The sequence below is a fragment of the Neofelis nebulosa genome, chromosome 17 (assembly GCF_028018385.1).
Source record: "Neofelis nebulosa isolate mNeoNeb1 chromosome 17, mNeoNeb1.pri, whole genome shotgun sequence".
NCBI classification, from domain to species: domain Eukaryota; kingdom Metazoa; phylum Chordata; class Mammalia; order Carnivora; family Felidae; genus Neofelis; species Neofelis nebulosa.
In genome coordinates, this window is record NC_080798.1 from 54705835 (window position 1) to 54727142 (window position 21308).

General features: G+C 49.3%; 1 protein-coding gene across 2 annotated transcripts in view; it reads right to left on the bottom strand.

Moving 5' to 3' along the window:
* CDYL2 (chromodomain Y like 2) overlaps positions 1–21308 on the bottom strand; it is a 170151-nt gene that overhangs the window by 42244 nt on the left and 106599 nt on the right. For both annotated transcript variants that reach the window (XM_058709493.1, XM_058709494.1), the window contains exon 2: positions 13788–14376. In XM_058709493.1, the coding sequence (XP_058565476.1) occupies positions 13788–14376 (589 nt within the window). The remainder of the gene's footprint in view (positions 1–13787; positions 14377–21308) is intronic.

The window sequence follows — 21308 nt, forward strand, 5'->3', positions numbered from 1 at the left end:
CACTGCTCCAGTCTCCGTCAGCAGTTCCAGAGAGAGAAGGGAGGGCTGGGACCACCTTAAGGGCAGTTCACACCAGAGCACAGCACTGCTGTCCACCAGGCACTGTGTGCAGGCACTGAGAGGACACATCAGTTCCACAGTTAAGCAAAGCCACCTCTTCGTTGACTGCAGGATCAGGGTTTTCCAGCTGCAGTTCTCAGAAGAGAAAGTGATAGTTCTTGTGCATGAGAGCCGTTTCCTGGTCTGTGGTTGACTCACCCAAGATCCCTAAAGCGTTGTGGACCGTTCTGAGAGCACGCTCAGAGGGGAAGGGTGGGGAGGGGAGGTGCCACGTTTATGCGTCCAGCACATCGCACGTCTGGAGGAATCAGACTCAGCAGCATCTTTCAACAGAAGCATGGTTCAGAGGTCAGGGACCTTCAGAAGTAGGGGGTGGGGGGCTGCAGTTGAAAAGACCCCCCAAATCACTGCACCCACTGGTGTCCCGAGAGTTCAGAGTGCCCGACCTGCACCTGAACTCAATATATGTATGCTTATTTCATGGCTGGTCACTGTCCTGACCCTTAACTGTCCCCGAACTCAAGAGCCAAGCCCAAAATGGCAGGTAGATCTTTAAAAATCATACATAGCAATGTTAGCCATCATCTGGCATGTTATAATGATGCCTCCTGACACACCATGCATCTTAGGAAAGCTGAGGTTCCGAGATTACTTAGAACTGCTGGGAGGGATGGAGCATACATCTTACGCTTATGGCCAGATGACAAAATGCTTCAAACAGGAGAGCCAAGCATGGATCCAATATGCAAAAAGACCTGATGAAAAATAACTTCTTCCACGGCTCACATCACGTCTCCGGTGCTAAAACCCTTCCAGAGCCACGCCCACCCTCAAAGCACCATAAGGCCAGAATCCTAGACCTCGGAGGGGCTCCGCAGGGTGTTCAAAGGGCACAGGGACTCTGTTTAAAACCCATTTTCTCATCCTCTCTTGCCGCGGCTCTGCTCCCAACCTCTGCCAGCTGGCCTCGCCTGTCTGCCCCTAAAACACCGTCCTCCCGGGACAGCTCAGAGTCCTCAGGTGCCCCCTGCACTTCCTGCTTCCGGGCCACTGCTTCAGCTGCACCCTGGCCATTTCCCTCAACCTTCCCACGTGGGACCCTCAGGGCCACCCGAGAGACCTCTCTTGCAGGCGGCTTGTCCATTCCGCCCCAAGTGCCTGCTGGTCGACCGTCCGCCCCTGACTTCTCAGCACACCCAGCTTTGCAGTGGGTCGTCTGGGACCTTCTGATTCCTTACGCGGTTTCATTAGCTTCAAATTCTCTGGAAGGTGAGGAGAGCTCCTGGCACACAGGGGGCACCAGGAAACCCTTCTTTAACTGAATTGTAGAAAAAGTGATCTCAAGAAGCTAAAAAAAAAAAAAAAAAAAAAGCATTTTCTTTTTTTCAATTTTATTTGAAAGAGAGAGAGAGAGAATACATGAACCAGGGAGACGGGAAGGGGGAAACAGAGAGAGAACCTTAAGTGGGTTCCACCCTGACTCTGACATGGGGTTCGATCCCACGCCCCTGGAATCTTGACCTGAGCCAAAATCAAGAGTTGGATCCTCAACCGACTGAGCCACCTGGGCACCCCAAGAAATTATTTTCTTTTCTCTTAATGTTTATTTATTTATTTTTGAGAGAGAGAAAAAGAGAGAGCAAGATCATGACCTGAGTTGAAGTTGGATGCTCAACCAACTGAGCTACGGAGGTGCCCCCTGCCCCACTCAAGGAATCATTTTCAAATTTAACGTAGCTCTCCTCTGAGCTCCCAGATATCTCCATCCCTCAAGAAAAACAGCAGCAATTAAGAACACTGGTCTGGAGCCAGACCAACTGGATCTGAATCCTGGACTAGCCATCTACTAATCGATAGATCACAGAATTATTTCACCTCCATATGCCTCAGTTTCCTAACCTGTAAAATGGGGAGAGACATAGGCCCCACCTCCTGGATTAATTGAGTTACTATGTATGTGGTGCTTAGAACAGGGTATAGCTCATAGCATGGACTCAATAAATAAACACTGGCTATTTTGGTATGGTATGGAAATGATTGTCTTTTCCCCATTTATTTTTTTTCTTCCCTAAACTGTGAGCATCTTGTGTCATTCATCATATTCCCAGAACAGTGACCCACTTCTAGGTACACAGTGCCTGGCTTACAGCAGTAACTAAATGTTTGAGGAAGAAAACACGAGTGTAGTTTATTGATGATGTTTGAAGTAGATGTTATGTATTTCCTACAAATCTTAATAAGACCCAGTTTCTACTGCCTGGAACATTCTTCCTTCTCCTCTTTGCCCGACCACACTCCACGCATCCTTCGGGTCTCAGATCAGATCCTGCTTCCACCTGCAAATCTGGCCTCTAACCTCCTAATTCTGGCGGGTCCCTCCCTCCCTCACGCACACGGGGCGCTCCCACATCACCATGCACTGCAATGTTTGGATACTTCCTCAGGCTTTCCCACAAGAGGGTGAGCTGGGCAAGGACCTCATCATGCCTCACACACAGCTGAAGTCCCAGCATCCTACACCATGTCTGGCACTCTGGTTTCCCTTTCCCACCCAGTGAAGGTGAGGAGTTGTGGGTGGGAAGCCAGGCCAGCAAGGGGACATCTTGTTTAAACTCCAGGAACGCAGCACAAGTTCACTCTCCACCAGGGTGGAGAAGTAGGAGGGAATCAAGCAAGAAAGAGGCCAAAGGTGGGAAAAGAAAAAAAAGGAAAACACCCCCCACCAGATCTCTATATTATAGAAGAAAACACACACCTAGAGACCGGAGCCTCCAACCCAGTACCATTGTCACCAAGATGGCGAGAGAAGACTCAAGACTCTTTGACTTCCATCAGGGATGGAAGTGACGAGGTTGGTCATCCTCCTGCCCAGAAGTGGAGCCTCCTGAACTCGCCTTATTGGTTTACACACAGAATGAAGACGAATATCCTAGCGTCCATGAAAAAGCTGCAGGGCATCTGGTGGTAGGGCCAAAAGCACGCCCCAGAAGCACCACCATCTACCAAAGGGGAAGAAGAGAGGTCGGCATTCACTGAGCACTGACCAGGAGCCAGACCCCGCCTTTCATCCTCTGTGGTACGTACTGTGATTCCCAGAGCACAGAGGTGAAAATCGAGGCTCCCGAGCTGGCAAGATTCGCCTAGAGTCACCGGCTCCCCAAGAGGCAGACTTTGTACTTGACTAACAGACCCTCTGTCTCCAAAGCCCATCCTCACCCTTCCCGTGTCTTCCTGGCCATGCTGCCTCCAGAGTTTACAGCAAGTTTAAAGGAGAACTCTAACCCTTTCTGCAACTGGGATTTCTACTCAGAAGTCCACTGCGTTTTCTCTTCCACGGCTAAGGTCAATACAAAACACAGAAAATGCAACCCAGATGAAATGCACTCTACTGGAATGGATCCCCAGGACCCTTGGTGGGGAGGGGGGGGCAGGGTGGAGGGTTGGGGGAAAAGCCCATGCATTTAATTAAGAGCCTGTGAGACAGCGTGACTGTTAAGGGAGAAGGAGCGTAGCAAGTAGGGCGCTCACAGCAGATGGTGAAAACAACTGTCAGACAGATAAGGAAAGAGAGACATCTTTCGTGGCTCAGACCCTGACAAAACATGAGCTCTCTGTGACACGTCCCCAGAAGCAGGGAGCCCAGTGTGAGCACGCAGGACAGCCCGAGGTCGGGGGGGGACGCTGACATGAGTGAATGGGGTGAGGGGGGTAGACCTGGGCCAGGACCCACACGTCACAGCAGTGAGGGACTCTTGCTTTCTCTCTTTGGTCCGTTCACACATGCACTCCCTCGTTCGGCAGATACTTCTTAAGCACCTACTAGGTGCCCAGCGTTGTGAGGTGCCGGACACAAAACTGTGAGCAAGACAGAGGGCAGCCCTGCCCTCGTGGAGCTCAGGATCTCCTGGAGTGAGGGGGGCGGAGATTATCCACCTCATCAGGCCGGGATCATGACACAGAGGTAAGGGCTGTTGCTGAAGAGACACTGTTCTGCGTGCACTAACTCAAAGCTGTCTACACTGGGAGTCCGGGAGGGTTTGCTCGGGGAATCGCCTCTTGGGTGAGGCCCGAAGGAGGAGGAGAGGTCGACCACCCACACGAGGGCTGGCAGGACAGGAACACGGATGTGGAGCACAGGGAGACAGGCGTGAATACGGTGCAAGGCAGGCCGGACCGGGCAGGCTTTGAGCCACAGCGCAGGCTGTGGGAAGGACTTCCTCAGCCCCTTCCCGAAAGAGCCCAAAACACCTTCCTCCTGCAGGCTCCGCCTGTCTGGGTCTTTAGCCAACCCCAACTGCGCAGAGAATTCCCTGGAGCTTCAGCCTCCTCTGCGGGCTGGTCCAGAAGTAGCTGGACTGCTACCTTCCTTGTGATGTGGCTCCCGGCACCCACATGTGGACCCCTGGCTCTATGTCCCTGTGCCTACTGTCATCACCCCCACCATCCCTGCCTTTTTTCTGGCTCATTCTATCAGACTCTGCTTGTGCATCACCTCCTCCAAGAAGCCCTGTCTCCTAACTCCACTCCCAACTTGGCTTAGGCATCCCTGCCCACTGCTGCCTCAATATCCCCTGCATATCTCTTCGTGGTATAAGGCACTGAAATTACCTGTCTAAACGCTTTTTGGTACATGGTAGTCACCCAATGAGTGCTGGTTGAGTTAACATATATAAGAAAGGATTAATGGGGTGCCTGGGTGGCTCAGTCGATTAAGCATCTAACTCTTGATTTTGGCTCGGGTCATGATCCCACGGTTCATGGGTTCGAGTCCCACATCAGTCAGCACGGAGCCTGCTTGGGATCCTCTCTCTCTGCCTCGCCCCACTCGTGCACACCCTCTCAGGTATGTGCACCTGTCTTTCTCTTAAAATTTTTTTAATGTTTATTTATTTTTGAGAGACAGAGAGAGAGAGGGAGAGGGAGAGAGATGGAGTGGGGGAGGGGCAGAGAGAGAGAGGTAGACACAGAATCCGAAGCAGGTTCCAGGCTCGGAGTTGTCAGCACAGAGCCTGACGCAGGGCTCGAACCTACGAACCGTGAGATCATGACCTGGGCCAAAGTTGGACGCTTAACCGCCCAGATGACCCTCTTGCTCTCTCTCCTAAAATAAATAAATAAAACTTTAGGGAAAAAAATACTCACAAGATATAAAGTATTCTAAAACGCAAGTGGGAAAATACAGTTGGAAAACTGGGGAAACGTTGAAATACCAATAGCTAATATTTACCAAATGTCTACCCCATGGCAGGTCATATTCTAAGGGTGTGCTATGAGTAATGAATTCACTGATGTTGTACCCCAGTCCCACGAGGTAGGATTATATCTGTATGAATGAAGTTTATGAATGAAGAACATGACCCAGAGAGGCTGAGCCATTGGCCAGGAGCGACGTGGACGAACACCCTTGTCCACCCACCACACAGAGCGTCAGCGGCAAGACCTCGCTCGGCCACCCCCAGGGAAAGAACATGAGAAGACGCTCACCCTCGTTTGTTACCTGAAATCACAACAACAGAGTTTGGAAAAACATGACAAAGACTGGCTATAGCCAGGGGTATCATGGGAGGCCACTTAAACGTCCATCAGGGAGAGGACAGCTTATGTGGACATTTAGAAAACTCCGGGCACCTAAAGGGGGAAGCAGCTCTCCAAATGCCTGACACAGATGGATTTTGGATTTTTAAGTTAAAACAAGATGTTCTCCCCATTTCCAGTCTCTGCTTGGATGTCATCTTCTCCGTGAGGCCTGGGATTCGTGCGTGAGTGTGTGTGTGTGTGTGTGTGTGTGTGTGTGTGTGTGTGGGTGTGTGTGTTCGTGTCTTTTCATCTGAGGCCCAGAGGGAGATCACTCACTCCTCGTCATTCTACCTCCCTGGAACACCAGGTCAGCATCTTTGGAACCACTAAAGATGTCTCAAAGGAAGGCCCCAGGGGTGCTGGCCAGAATCATGCCCTAGGACACAGGGAAACATTTGCTGGTTTGAACTTCAATCAGTGCAGTGCCTTTTTTTTCCCTTCTTAACACTGACCACAGGGGCGCCTGGGTGGCTCAGTCAGTTAAGCGTCTAACTTCAACCCAAGTCATGATCTCATGGCTTGTGAGTTCAAGCCCCTCATCCAATCTGTGCTGACAGCTCAGAGCCTGGAGCCTGCTTCAGATTCTGTCTCTCTCTCCCTCTCTCTCTCTCTCTCTTTCTCCCTCTCTCCCCACCCCCCCACTCACATTCTGTCTCTCCTTCAAAAAAAATCATTAAAAAAATTTAAAAAACAACAACAAAGACAAAAACTGATCACAGACCACCGAGAGCTTCAGTATCAGTGAATCCCGGCACCACACCCCAACTCCTCCTCTTGGTCCTCTATGTCTCAACCTCTTTGAGCCTCAGTTTCCCCACCCAGAGGCAAGGCCAATCATAGCAAACCTTGCTGTGTTGTTGTGTTATTAAGTTGCTAACTCAGAGAAACGCCGAGGGGGTTAAATGCTATCCAGTGTGCTGAACACAAAAAAGGAGCTCAGCACCACCACTATCATAATCATTAAAGACGGCTGACCTTTCGTATGACAGGTGGGGGTGTGGGGTAAGCCAGGGACCCGGGGGTCCACCCTGACAGGAAGGAGTAGCTTTGTACCAAAGGTGGCAAGGCAACTTTCATTACTGTTTTGAGACCCTCTGCAGACAACACACACCCTTACTGCTTGCACGCAGTGGGGGAGGAGGGGGGCACTTCCACTCCTCACCCCACGTGCTTGGACTCACCATGAGGAATGGCAACTTGGAAATGGTTCCCGAGACTTGTTTTCAAGTAGCTGAGAGAGGAAAACAATATCTGAGCTGACAAGGAAAGTGATGAGTCGATCTCCGGATCTTGACATCAGCCTCAATGGATGCCAAAAAGCAAATCCAGGAGTGGGGAGCAAACCATAATGTTGATCTCCCCCTCGGATTTGCCACGGGTCAGGTGATAGTCAGATTTTCCATCACCATCTGGCACTCTGCACTCCAAGGCAGTGGCCAAGCTGGAAGGTCTTCATGTTAGCACAGAAGAGACTTTTAAAAGTTCATCCATTAGCACAGAGTCACTTGCGTGCTACACTTTGAAAGACAAACCAGATACACCCCCTAGGCTGTTGTTGTCATTACTGGTTTGGAAGAGGACCCACTTTTGAGGAACAAAAAGGTTGGTCCAAGTCTGCTGGCCTGGGAGCGTGTGTGTTTGAAGCGTGTTAAACAGCTGGGCCCCGGGGAAACAGACACCTGCGTCAACGACACCGCTGATGTGATTCACTCCACGGCAGGGAGCCGCTGACCCTGACACTCGCAGCCAGCTGACCCTCGGCCGCTTCCGGAGACAAGCTGGGAACCTCCAGAAGCAGTAGTGATTCAAAGGTCACGAACTGGGGTCATGTTCAGGGTACAGAGTGAGAAGTTTGTGGAGGTCACAATTTTGAGGAAGTATCTGGGTCTTTTAGCAGTATACCCTTAGGTAGAACTGACCTGTAATGTTCCTTGCTTTTCCCTCCTTGTCTGGTTTGGAAATCCAGGTTACACTGGCCTCATCGAAGGAGCTGGAGTGTACCTCCTTTGTTTCCATTCCGAGCAATCGTTTGGGGAAGAGAGGGATTATCTCTTCTAGAATATCTGGTAGGCGTGCCCGTGAAACCGTCTGGGCCTTGTGTGCCTTCTTCCTGTTTTCTATGAGCTGGGTGATGACGGAGTTAATTTCTTTAATAGTTAGTGATCTGTGCAGGTTTTCTGGTCGTCTCTAAGTCCATTTCATTAAGCGGTATTTTTTTTTTTTTTTTTAGGAGACTGACCATTTTATCCAGGGTTCCAAACTGAATGGCACAGTGTTAGTCCCGTTCTCCGAGGCTTGGAAGGATTGATTATATCCTTCCTGTAATGAGCAACAAGGGCAAGTCCATGAAGCGGCCCCCGCCCCCCAAATCGGGGCATGTGTTTGCCAGGGATCAGGGTTTAGGGACTGCCTTATCCTGCCAGCAAGCTAGCAGGACAGGGATGCAGAGGCCGGCTCTGAAGTCAAACTGTCTGGATTCCTCTCCTAGTCCCAAACCTGGGCACATGTATCCGTAGTCTCCTCCTCTGTAAAATGGGTAGAATAACAAGAGTGACCTCTAAAGACCCTATGAGGATCACACAAAATACTTCGTAAACCCCAAGGCCACATCGTAAGGGAGTCCCCATAGCCTTAAGACGTTCAACTGAATAACCTTTCACCTCACAAACTTTCAACTTAACAATTCTCGTGAATGCCAACTCCAGGTCCAGAGCAAAAGTACTTCCACTCCTTCCAGAACCACCAACTGGCACTTACAACCACCGTCTGTCATTCTCATCTCAGCCCTCTTGGCACTTACTAGTCTAGAGCCATGGTTCTGCAGGTGGGATCCCTGGACCAGCAGTGGCATGCGGGAACTTTCTAGAAATGCAGACTCTCGGGCTGGACTCCACATGTACTGAATCAGACACTCTGGAGGTTGGCATAACAGTCTTGTGGGTCTTTTTTTTTAATTTTTTTTTATGTTTATTTATTTTTGAAAGAGACAGAGCGTGAGCAGGGTTGGGGGGGGGGCAGGGGAGCAGAGGTGGGGAGAGAGAGGGAGACACAGAATCCAAAGTAGGCTCCAGGCTCCAGCTGTCAGCACAGAACCCCCATGGGGCTCGAACCCATGAGCAGTGAGATCATGACCTGAGCTGAAGCTGGACACTGAACTGACTGAGCCACCCAGGCGCCCCCACACTCTTGTGTTTAACACACTTTTCAGGGGATTCTGATGCTGGCTCCATGAGTGAGAACCCTAAGTTTTTAAAAGCCACAGGGAACTAACTCCCCAGGCTCTTGCTGGGTTCTGAGGGGCTTTTAAAGGATGGCTATTCCCCTGTGATCAATAAAGAAGAAAAGGATAATCATGTTGGAAGGGAGGTAGGAAAGAGATACAGAAACGTTACAGGAGTGAAAGCTGAGATCATTTTAAAACGTCAATGGAGAGAAAACGGCAAATGTTGCCCGTTTGTGTGGGACGGCTCACTCAACGATCAGAACAATTCTGATCAAGCCATGTCTGAGATGCAGTTCCCAAACGACAGACAACAGACATCAGGACATGAGGAGAAGGAGTCTCAAAATTCACAGAAATGCAAATGCATCAACGGTGGAAGTGCATTGGCTTCACGGACACTTGGGAAACGCTGGGCATCTGTGGGCAACCCTAGGGCCCTGAGCAGAACGCTGGCTCCTGGTTAGGGGGTTGCCACAGGACAGAGGCTCATCTGAGTCAGTAAAGCGCTGATGCTTTGATCTGTTCAGACTAGAGCGTGCTAACCAGTTCTCCTGGACCAGACCGCTAAAACCGGTGCATTTTAGAAAAAAAAAAAAAAAATTTTTTTTTTTAAGTGAGAAGGAGAGGGAGAAGGAGGGAGAGATGCTCGGGACTAAAGTACATCCGCAGCAAGAAGTTATGTCATGTTTTAAACCGTTGAAGGACCAGTTCACATTCCCACTTAACAAGCTTAAAATCCAAGGTGTAACTTGGGCTCTACTAGCAAATGGATCCGGGAACCGTTCGTTGCCGACAACGAAATGCCTCCCCTGGAACTACTGTATAGTTGAAATTCAGCATTGAACATGCATAACCCACACCCTGCCCCTGAGATCTGGACTCATTCAATTTGGGGTGGAGCCCACTTTTTAACAAGCTCCCCAAGGGCTACCGAGGCAGATGGTTCTGGACCACAGAGCCATTTGTCATTACCAGAGGAGTGAGAATCAAAGCAGTACTGAGTGGCCGCATACAAACACTGCTGGGGAAAATGCAGTCTGAAACCAAAACACCCCCCCGCCGGAGCCCCAATTTAGCATTTGTTCCCACAGCACAGATCAGGGAAGTCAGCAGTAAATGAGTAACGTGTTATATAAGTTGCTTTTCTGTATGCAGAACCTTAATTCACCAACGAGAAGTTGAAATCATAAAAAAAGTAAGCCCGCCCCCAAAACAAATGCCGGGAAAGCGAAGCCAGGATCTCCCCATCGCCTTCTGCCAGCCAAAGATGAGCCCTCCATGGGGCTGCAAACCCCCCGGGCTTACCTTGTGCCACAAGGAGCTGGATCCTTTGGTGGAGGTAGGGAGAGAGCTGACGCTCAGGTTTCCACATGGGCAGGGACACTGGCTTCATCGAGACTTTTCTCTGGTCGAAAATCTAAGTGGAGCCATGGTTTGCTTGACTACACCTCTGGCCCCTTGCTGACAAGTTCTGGAAGCACAAAGCCCCTCTGTCTTGAGTCTTATCTAAGAGCCCCAAACTGCTTTCTCTCTTTGGCAAGGATTCCCAGTCTTTTCCTTTCCCCAATTTCCCTAAGACCGACACAGTAAGCTAGTTCTAACTAGAATGTTAAAGGCTGACCGTGTTTGGAGAACTTATCAGCCCAATGACCACAGAAAATGTGAAACTGGGCATGGCAAAGATATACCATGTGTATAAAATACATGTTACTGGGGTGCCTGGGTGGCTCAGTCAGTTGAGCATCCGACTTCAGCTCAGGTCATGATCTTACAGTTTGTGGGTTTGAGCCCCGCATCAGGCTCTGTGCTGACAGCTTGCTCAGAGCCTGCAGCCTGCTTCAGATTCTGTGTCTCCTTCTCACTCTCTGCCCCTCCCCCGCTCATACTCTGTCTCTCTGTCTCTCAAAAATAAATGTTAAAAAAAAATTTTGTTTTTAATTTTTTTTTTAACGTTTATTTATTTTTGAGATAGAGAGAGAGACAGAGCATGAATGGGGGAGGAGCAGAGAGAGGGAGACACAGAATCGGAAGCAGGCTCCAGGCTCTGAGCCATCAGCCCAGAGCCCAACGTGGGGCTCAAACTCACGGACCGCGAGATCGCGAGATCATGACCTGAGCTGAAGTCGGACGCTCAACCGACTGAGCCACCCAGGCGCCCCCAAAAATTTTTTTTTTAAATAAAATACACATTACCTCTTCCAATGAGCCAGCCTCAGGAACCTTCTCAACACTGACATGGAACCATTCACTCTCAACTTAACTAGAGAGCAAACTAAGTTTCAGATACTTTTTTTTTTTTAAGTTTAGTTATTTATTTAGAGAGAGAGAGGGATAGCAGAGGAGGGGCAGAGAGGGAGAGAGAGGCTCCATGCTGTCAGCACAGAGGACTCGAACTCACGAACCATGAGATCTTGACCTGAACCAATGTCAACAGTCAGACACTTAACCAACTGAGCCACCCAGGTGTCCTTAAACTGCAAGTTTTGGAGGCAGAAGTCCCTATCGTTTTATTGTGCTACTCCAAACACCTAGCATGGTAGCTAACTCTTAGGAAGTGCTAAAAAAAGAAAAGAAAAGAAAAGAAAAGAAAAGAAAAGAAAAGAAAAGAAAAGAAAAGAAAAGAAAGGAAAGGAAAGGAAAGGAAAGGAAAGGAAAGGAAAGGAAAGGAAAGGAAAAGAAAAGAAAAGAAAAGAAAAGAAAAGAAAAGAAAGAAAAAACACTGAATTGACTTAAACTGACACCTGATGTGAACCTTAATGGCCACCCCCATTTTACAGAGCACATTTCAAAATGCCTTAGAGTCACGTGGGGCTGCTTATTTAAAAACCCATCTTCTGGGCTAACCACCCCACACTTGGTAAATCAGACTCCACGGGACCTTCATTTTTAACAAGGGGCCGGGTAATCTACACACATAACATTTGAGAGTCACAGCCCTAACCTTGCAGGGGAATCTCAAGGACACCAACACTAGGCAATGTGATCAAGCGGAAGAGCCCTTTGAGAACACCCAAAACAGAACACAACAGAGGCAGGTAGCCTCCTCCTCTCCACCCAGGCACGGGCCCAGGTGGAGAACGTTCAACGTCAGGAAAAAAAAAAAAAAAAAAATGAGGCCAGTAAGAGACCAGAGACGAGAAAGGTCTAGAGAAGCATCGTAGAGCCGAGGCCGGGATCTAACAAGGTCACCTTGCATCCCAGCAGGCTCATCCTTGGCCTTTCCCCCTGCTGGGGGGGTGGGGGGGTACCACGCCCCACCGGCAGATCGTAAACCAGAGGGCACCGACCAGGCCCATAGATGGAGGGCAACTTCGGAAAGTCGTGTGGAAGGAGAGGCCTACCTCCATCTGCCCTTCTCTCCGCGTCCGGCTTCCCCGCTTCCCTCTGCAGTCTGGCGGCTACAGTCCGCGAGCCTTCCTCCCCCGTGCTGTTCCTCCCACTCCCAAGGCGGCCACATTCGAAGCAGGACAGGGGACCGTGCCGGCCGGCCGGGGACCCAGGAGTCACCCCCGGGTCCCCTGCACCCACACCCAAGGAACCTCAGACTACCGGCCCGCCAGCCACCCTCCCCGAGCCGGGGAATCCCTCTCCCGCCGGCAGCTGTCGCGGAACGTCAGACACGGATGTTTATGCCAGGCCTCATTTACACAAGCCCACTCCTCCCCGAGAGATGAATTTTTAAAACAAACAGCTTTTACATATGTTAGCAGGCAGAGTCATGTCAGCATCAGGGATCCCCAGACGGAAACATGAGTCAATCTGGGGCAGACACTGCTAAATAAATCCTGTTTGGGTGAAATCCCTCTCTCTGGAGAAAGGCCTCAGATTCCCCAGCAAGATTCCCTCAAGACGCGGGGCTGTCTCTGCAGCGGGGCGTGCCCTGAGCACTCTGGACTCTGCAATCACCGTCGCGCTCCTGGGCATCGGCTCCATCACCCCCTCCTGGGAGCGCTGCCAGCCCATCCCACCTGCGTCCTTTACCTTACTCCCACACACACTCTAGTGCCACCCAGGGCATCAGATGTCCCTGCTCGGTCGGGAACGGGTTGTCCACGCTTATGCCAAGGCTTAGGGTTCTGGCAGCTCAAGAGGGAAATGTCACCACCAAGGCACACGGATATCCGAGAAATGGGGGGGTGCATGAAACAGGTACAGATGGCCTGGCGGACCCAGGCCACTAAGGCCCAGTCAAGGAGTAACTTCACCATTAAGGAAACGTCAGGCTTAGGAGCGTTAATGACGTTTTGCCTCCTCTTTCCTTAACTCTGCCTGTGGGGACTTGGTAAGAGAGAGGAATTCTGTGCCTTTGCTGTGCTGCTTCCAGGGTGGAGTAAGAAGGTGTAAACCCAGGGAATTAGCATAGGACGGGGTCAGGGCGCTCTCAGATCCACCCTGGACATGGGGCCGGAGCACCCATGCTAGTGGTAGAGGAGGGGCAGAGGCTCCAGCTGAAGAACCGGCACGGAGAAGTTCAAGTCCAAACTGGGTCTGAGAAGAGGGGCAGACCCCGCCTTTCTGGGCTACACGGTTTTGGGGGTGGGGGCTCAATGAGCTCGAAAGCAAAGCCTCTAGGAGGCGCGTTCTACCCCAGAGAGGCACTGGCCAGCCCTCTGGGGACATGAGTCTCAGGTCCCGGTGGGTGAGGACTTTGAGCTGCCCTCCAGAACAGGGGCTCCCGAGGGGTTACCATGGCCTTGGGTGTGTTCGAGTAGTAAGGGAGCGTCTGTGGCTTGGCCTTCACACATGCACAGGCGTCTGCAACCAGTGTGGGCCTATGACCAAGTCCACACGACTCTCGCCGAGCGAGCCGGAAGGGGAATGACTGCCTAGCATAAGAGTCGGGGTCTCAAGCACTCCCCCAGGCTGCATGCAAAGTGCCCGGCCACCACAGCCAGAAGCGAACACAAGACAAAGACAAGCGACGTACCGAGCCCGTTCTCTGCCGGTGCCGCGTGGTTCACACCACACTCCGCCAGGTCTTGCTCTCCGACGTCGTTCAAATCCAAGCCAGGCTGATGGGAGCCGTTTCCAAAGTGCCTCTCGTCCTTCTCGGAACCGGCGTCCCCATTTTCCATCCCATTCTGAGCCTTTTTCAGCGGCATTATTTGCAAACCACTGGGGGTAGTCCTGTAAGACACCGTCTTGGCGGCCCTGTCACCTCCTGCGGGGGGCTTGGCCGAATACCCTTTCTTCGGCTTGGACAGGGCAGGGTTGATCCGCTTCCGTTTATGGGAAGTCCCTTTGCTCTTCCCGGACTCTGAAGGTCTGTGGGAGAGTTTCTCAACCGACGGGCCTCGGCCGTCACGCAGGAGCTTGGAGGTGCTGGCCTGCTTCCCTGACTTGATCCTTTTGTCCTTGGACACGTGCAGCCCGTTGAATTCGTCGATGAACTCCTCACAGTGCAACAGATGGTGCTCGGGCTCCCACGTGTCCTCCGTGCTGCCGTAGCCTTTCCATCGGATGAGATACTCCCATTTTCCTTTCTTGTTCTTCCTCTTGTCTACAATCCTTTCGACCTGGGGTACGAGATAAGAGAGTCAGGGAAGAGAGAGAAAAAAGAGGGCAGAGGAAAGAAGTCAGGCCCAGGCAACAACCGCACAAAGCCCTCAGGACAGAGACACACGGGCCAGGGGACAGGCCGTTCAACATCGGAAGCTGACACTTCCAGGAGCGTTCAAGAAGGCTGGTTTATTTTAGGACATCACTGAATGGAACCAAAGGCACTCGGCTGTTTCCCATGACAACTGTGTGAGGCCATGCCTGGCTGGTGGCACCTGCCTGTCCTTCCAAGGCTTACTCTTGCTTGAAATCACAGCACGAGCTTTCACGAAAGATCTTTATTCTTTTCACTGCACTGAAGTAAAATCAGACGTTTGGAGACCAGTGCGGTGTGACTTTTTCACCCTTACTTATAGCGAGCAACGTTTATTGAGCATTCACATGGCAGGCACTATGCTAATGTATCCTTATTTATAATAATAGGAATGATTAGTCACACTCATTGGAGTGACTAAATGCTGGGCTTGGACGGTCCCATGTCATTTTCCCCTCACAACAACCCAGTGCAGTCAGTACGCATTCGTTCTTATCCCCACTTTATACTTAAGGAAACAGGCTTCAGGGAGATTAAGTCACTTAACCAAGTTCCAAGCTGGTAAGGGCAGAGCTGGGATTTGAACCACTCTTACCCCAGACTTATTTTCTTAATCACAGGCCAAACCAACTCTCTCTACTACAAAAATCTTCCATACTGACCAAAAATGACCTGCATCAACAAAACTCAACCCCCCCTCCCCCCACATGGAGGGTACAGCTGGTAGGCAAGGTGATAGGTAACACTCGCTGAGAGCCTATTATATGCCTTGCATAACCCCATGGGTGTAACTGCTGTTTTTCCTGTTTGATAGATAAAGTGATTGAGTATGAGGTAAACTGCCTATCAGGCAGGGCTAAGCGGTGGCAGAGGTGAGGTCTGAACCTCTATCCATCTGGCTCTAAAACTCTGTGCTAACTGTCCACATGCCTTCAAAGTTATGAAAATCCCTGCCTTCAAGTAATCTCCCGAAAGAACACGGTTAGGAAAATGCCAGTCTTGATGCTAATAACTGGTCAATCCAGGGGAAGAGCATGTGAGGGTCCTTTACTACCCTGTCAACTTGACCCTAGATGTAAATGTAGAATTTAAAGAAATTCTTTAAATTAAAAAAAAAAAAAAAACCGACAGAAAATACGCAATGCTCTACCCTAAAAAAGCTAAATTTCAGTGAAAAAATAAAACAACTACATTCAAAAAAATAAAACAACTACATCCAAAATCATGGGATTTTGACCCCATGAAATTAATAAGTGAGGAATATGTCCTTGAAACTCATGAAAAGAAAAGCAAAGCGAGAAGGGAGAAATCAATACACGTATAGTCGATCATATTTCAAGATGGCTATCAAATACATGGGGGGCTCGCTATATGACTGTTTATGTTTACGTGTTTGAATTTTTCTGTTTAAAATTTTACATAATACAAAGAAAAAATAACTTTGAAAAGACTGTCTCCCAATGGTTTATGTACAACAGAGGCTATGCAAAATAATTAAGCGATTTTCATTGCTTTGCATTTAATAAATATGCAAATAGCTAGGCCATGCTGCCTCTTCATAATACTGTTTCTTTAGAGACAATTTAAATGGTTTCCTTAATTGATTTATCTATGATCAAATTGGCCTATTTCTATTAAAACTCCTTTCCTTACAAAATGCTCTGTGAACATCTGTTTTAGATTCATTACATAATTTTTAGATGTATCACACAAACTCTGTAACAGTTTAAAAAAGTAAAACCATGCCAAACTAATCCAACTCCCAATCTTTGGATCGAGGAACAGGACTAGTTGAGTATTCATTTGTGATAATGCTTCAGAAAGTCCAGGGTATTTCTGGAGGAGCCTGCACCTTTGCACTTTGGGAGGTCTTTGGAGGGGGAAACCCTCTGCAGGTTTACAGAGGGAACAGGGAATAAGCAAGCTGGCACTGCCTTGAAAGAGCAGCATTCCCAAGAGCACCAGCCTAGGAGTATCAGGAGTGAGCCCAGATACTTCTTAGGAGCTAAGGGATTTGTGCTGGCACGGAGGTCTCCAGCTTCAGAAAATATATGGAGAACACTCCTTCCCCAGGACAAAGCAGAAAACCATGTTAGACAAAGAGCCAACACGATGGATAGGTGGGTGGGTGGATGCATGAAAATGGATGGCTGAGTGGATGAATGTATAGATAGGTGGATCACGGGATGGATGGATGGAAGGAAGGAAGGAAGGAAGGAAGGAAGGAAGGAAGGAAGGAAGGAAGGAAGGAAAGGAAAGATGGATGGCTGGCAGAGAGATGAACACATGGGACGGGTGGATGAAAAAAAGGACAGATAAATGGACAGATGACTGGCTGGATGGGTGAAAGGTGGGTAAAGAGATGAGTTCAGAAATGAATGGGTAGATGATGGATGGCACTCACTCATCAAAATGAGCTTAGCATAGTATTTAAGAACACAGGCTGTGGAACAACACTATCTGGTTTAAATCCCCTGGTAAGTCTTTTATTATGTGTTCTTGAGCAAATGAAACCTCTCTGGGCCTCAGATGACTCACCAGGCAAGGGGAAAATAATAGCACCCATCTCACAGGGTGGTTGTGGAGAATATATAAGTAAGTAGTTTTGCATTCCATAGTAAAGGTCACTTAATCTTGCATATCCTCCTGTGAATACAAATCTTGGTGGTATCTAAAGACAGAAAGTTTCCTCACCTTGCGGAATATGACCCCCCTAAGGATAACCAACTCCTCCCTGAAGAGACAGTCAACCTTACTTGCGTAAGTCCTTCCAAGTGTGGGAGATGGCTGTGCAGAGCAGTCCTGCTCAAGAAGCCTGGGGAGTTGCAAGGGTGCAGTGTCTACGCGGCTACTGAGGCCCACACTGTGAGTGGGGGGCTTGGTTTCTTCCCTCCTAGTTACCGGAAGACTGAGTCACAGAGTCACAAGTGGGTCTGCCTCCACCTCTGGTCCCATCCACAAAGCCACTGGGGTGCCCTGACAGCCATTTCTACTTAAATTAACCCAATACCAACAACAAATAGTATTAACGGGATCATCCCGAATAGTCTGATGTGTGTGGGGAAACTGTTGGCCCTGCCATTTTCTATCCACATGACCCGAACAAGTTGCCCAACTTCTCTGGGCCTCAGTCTCCCCATCTGTAAAAGAGGTACACAAAATGAACCTGCTTTTTCTGAAAGACGAAAATACCCACCGGGAGCCCAGAGGAAAGCTGGCTCCAAATTTCCCATCATACTTGGAATCTGCAGTCTCCTAGGACCGAATTTCCTTCCTTACATCCCCGTATAGGTTCTCTGACCCTCTTTTCCACTTCTTCTGAGGAGAGTCTCAAACAGAACCAGAATTCTAATCTGTGCTGGTGATAACAACGGCCACGTTATTTAGGACTTGATCTTGCTCAGGTTCCGACAGTCTCTGGGGAAATCCCTTCTTTCCCCTTACCCTCTCCCAGCCTCCTCTGCTGACCCCTAACTCTTCACACCTGCTGAAAGCACCCACCTGGGCCTCCAGGTCTCAGCAGCGCTGTTCCTGACGCACCACGCCCACCTTACCTGCCCTGCACTACCTGAAGTTCAGTCCCTCCAGATGGAAACAATCATCAACTCCCTCCCCTTGGAATGAGTAACAAACACATGAATGGCATTAAAACCTTGTATGCTCACACACACACCCACTGGCTCCTTTCTTTCAAAGATAAGCAATCTGAGACCCTGAACTGTTTCTTACAGCTCAACCAAATCATTAATTACCGTTTACTCCCTGTGATCCCAGCCAGTATGAGACAATATTCTACCACAGGGGGAAGTGGCAGGGGGGGATGGCAGGGAACTTCCAACGCAGTTATTACCACTGCCAGGATGTCGAGCGGATGGCTGTCTCGTTAGGAATGATAATGATGTTAATCACCTTTATTGGTACGTGCTGTTCCAGGAACTGTGCTAAGCACTCATGAGGTTTTAGACTTGATCTCTGCACCCAGGCAGGCAGCTGGACATTATACTCACCCTTTGAAAGGTGAGAAAACTGAGTCTCAGAGAAGGTAGGAAACCTTCCCTCGATCACACAGTCAGTAGGGGGTTAGCCAAAATTGGAATTCTAGTTCGTCAGACCCCTCAGCCCAAGTCCTTGGCCCCCTGGCCGCACCTCGCCCCTGGGAAACCATCAGGCTAATGGGGGGACACAACCCTTAAATGAACGAGCGTGAATTAACACATGACGGTAACAAATGATGGTGAAGATAATGTCACGTGGGAAACAACGGCGGAGGGAATGGGGTTACTTCAGATCAGAAGGGTAGCAAGACTCCTCTGAGAAAGAACAATTTAAGCTAACACCAAACTGGGCCTTCAGAGGCGGAGAAAATCTGAGCTGGTGAAGTGAGGGGACTTTCCAAGCAGAAAGGAGAAAGGTCCCTCCCCACCTTCCTCTTCAGCCTTCTGCTAGCAGGCCAGTCGAAAAACACCACCACCCAACATTTATCCGGAATTGACGAAATGCCAGCCACTTCTGAAAGTGATCCCCATAGACGGACCCTATGTTATATATATGAACTCATTTAATCTTGAAAATAACCCAACAAGGCAGGTAATTTCATTCTCTTTTTTTAATGTTTATTTATTTTTGAGCGATAGCACGTGCCAAGGGGCAGAGACATGGGGACAGAGGATCTGAAGCAGGTTCTGCACTGCCAGCACAGAGTCCAACACAGGGCTCAAACTCATGAACCATGAGATCACGACCTGAGCCACAATCAAGAGTTGGATGCTTAACAGACTGAGACACCCAGTGGCCCCTCTCTCTCTTTTAAAAAAATTTTTTTTAATGTTTATTTCTTAGAGAGAGAGAGAGAGAGAGAGGCAGAGAGAGAAGGAGACACAGAATCTGAAGCAGGCTCCAGGCTCTGAGCTATCAGCCCAGAGCCCCACGCGGGGCTTGAACTCACAAACCACAAGACCAACTTAGATGGACGTTTAACCAACTGAGCCACCCAGGCACCTCTCCCTCTCTCTTTTTTGTAATGCTTATTTATTTTTGAGAGAGAGAGACAGAGAGAGAGAGAGACAGAGTGCAAGCAGGGCAGGGACAGAGAGAGAGGGAGACAGAATCCGAAGCAGGCTCCAGGCCCCAAGCTGTCAGCACAGAGCCCAACGCGGGTCTCAAGCCCACGAACCTCAAGATCATGACTTGAGCCAAAGTTGGACACTCAACCAACTAAGCCACCCAGGCACCCCCTCTCTATTTTTTAACAGAGGATAAAACTGAGGCACCAAGAGGTTAAGGTCCTTGGCCAAGGCCTCACCTCTGACAAGCAGAGGAGAGGTAAGTCTCGGTCAGAAGCATCTTGGCTTCGGACCCCATACTTCCAGTGACTACACTACATCCGTCACCCCCTCTTGTCCAGTAGGCCCAACCTGACTGAGGCTGACAGCTTATGTATAGCTTCAGACATTTGCCCTCAGCACTGCCAAGTTCACAGAAGACCTCTATCACCTTTAGGTGGCTTAGGAGTAAGTCTCCTGGCCTGACTCTCCCAGCCTGCCCTGAGGGCCTCCCTCTACGGCTGCTCCAATTCTCCATCAGTTCAAATGGAAACAGACCAATTATCATTCACATTCCCTACCCCCAGCTTCCCACCAAATGAAAACAGTATATGAAATTACAATAGCTCAGGAACCCAGGGTTACCAAAGGTTGTCCAGACGCTCGAAGGAATGCCTCCCACATCAGAGGGAGTTGGACCAAGAAACTCTGCATTACTAATTCATGCCTTGCCCTCTGAATGCCAAGAGCAAAGCAAAAAAGAATAAAGGAAGATGCCCACGCCTGCTGTGTACCCGTGGATACACCAGCACATTCAACCCTAGACATCCCCAGATTCTGGACCCCTACCCCACATCTGCAAGGACCTCTCTGCATCCTTCCAACATCCTGGAATAACTCCCGTGGGGGCAGAAAGGCATGCGGACGCCGTCAGTACAACTTGGGGTATGAAGTCTTCAGGAAGGATGAAGACAGGACACGTTCTGGAAGCAACTAGGCATGGGCTGTTTCAGGTCTGGAAGACTGATTGCTCCAGATTATCTAATCAGAGAAGGCAGTATAAATAGGCAGTGTTTCCCACCCAGTCCGGCAAAACCGCACTAGAGAAACAGATGCCAGACCAAGAATTTTGGCTCAGAGCCACGTAATTTAAGCCAGCCTCCAGGTGAGAGTCTAAAGTGAAAAATTCAGCAGCATCCAAGTGATGAGGGACCGAGAGGAATTCCCACACCCCTCTCCAGGGAAACACTGCACCAGAGAGACCGCTCCTTGATCAAGAACACGCAGACAGAACCCAGCAAGAGCAACATCACTGCAGGACATATTTATGAGAACTTCTACAACACATCCGAACACAAACATCACTAAAAGTTCTCAGGAAAAGCCTCACCAGGAAAAGCACCACTGCGCATTTTTACATAGCATTTGTGTCATGTTTTCAAAGACGACAGAAAATACAACCTGTTTTTAGAAAAGAGAGAAAGGTAAAAGATGAAATGAAACCAATAGGTTGAGCAGGAAGCTGAAATGAAAGAAGGCTCATTTACATAAGAAAGGATGTAAGAGAACCAAAGGAAAAAACACAAGCAAAGAAATAAAATTCCCATTGGAACCAGAAAAGGACAGAATCAACATGCAGAAAATCAAATCCATGATGGAGACAGTGTACTTGAAAAGCTCTCCAAGGACACAGGTCTTTAAAGAAAACCTTGAGGAACATGACAAACAGACATCTATCTAGGAGGGCTAACAGAGACCCAACCAAGGTAAAGTCTGGGAGAGGGGGAAAAAAACCAAAATAGGCCAAAACACT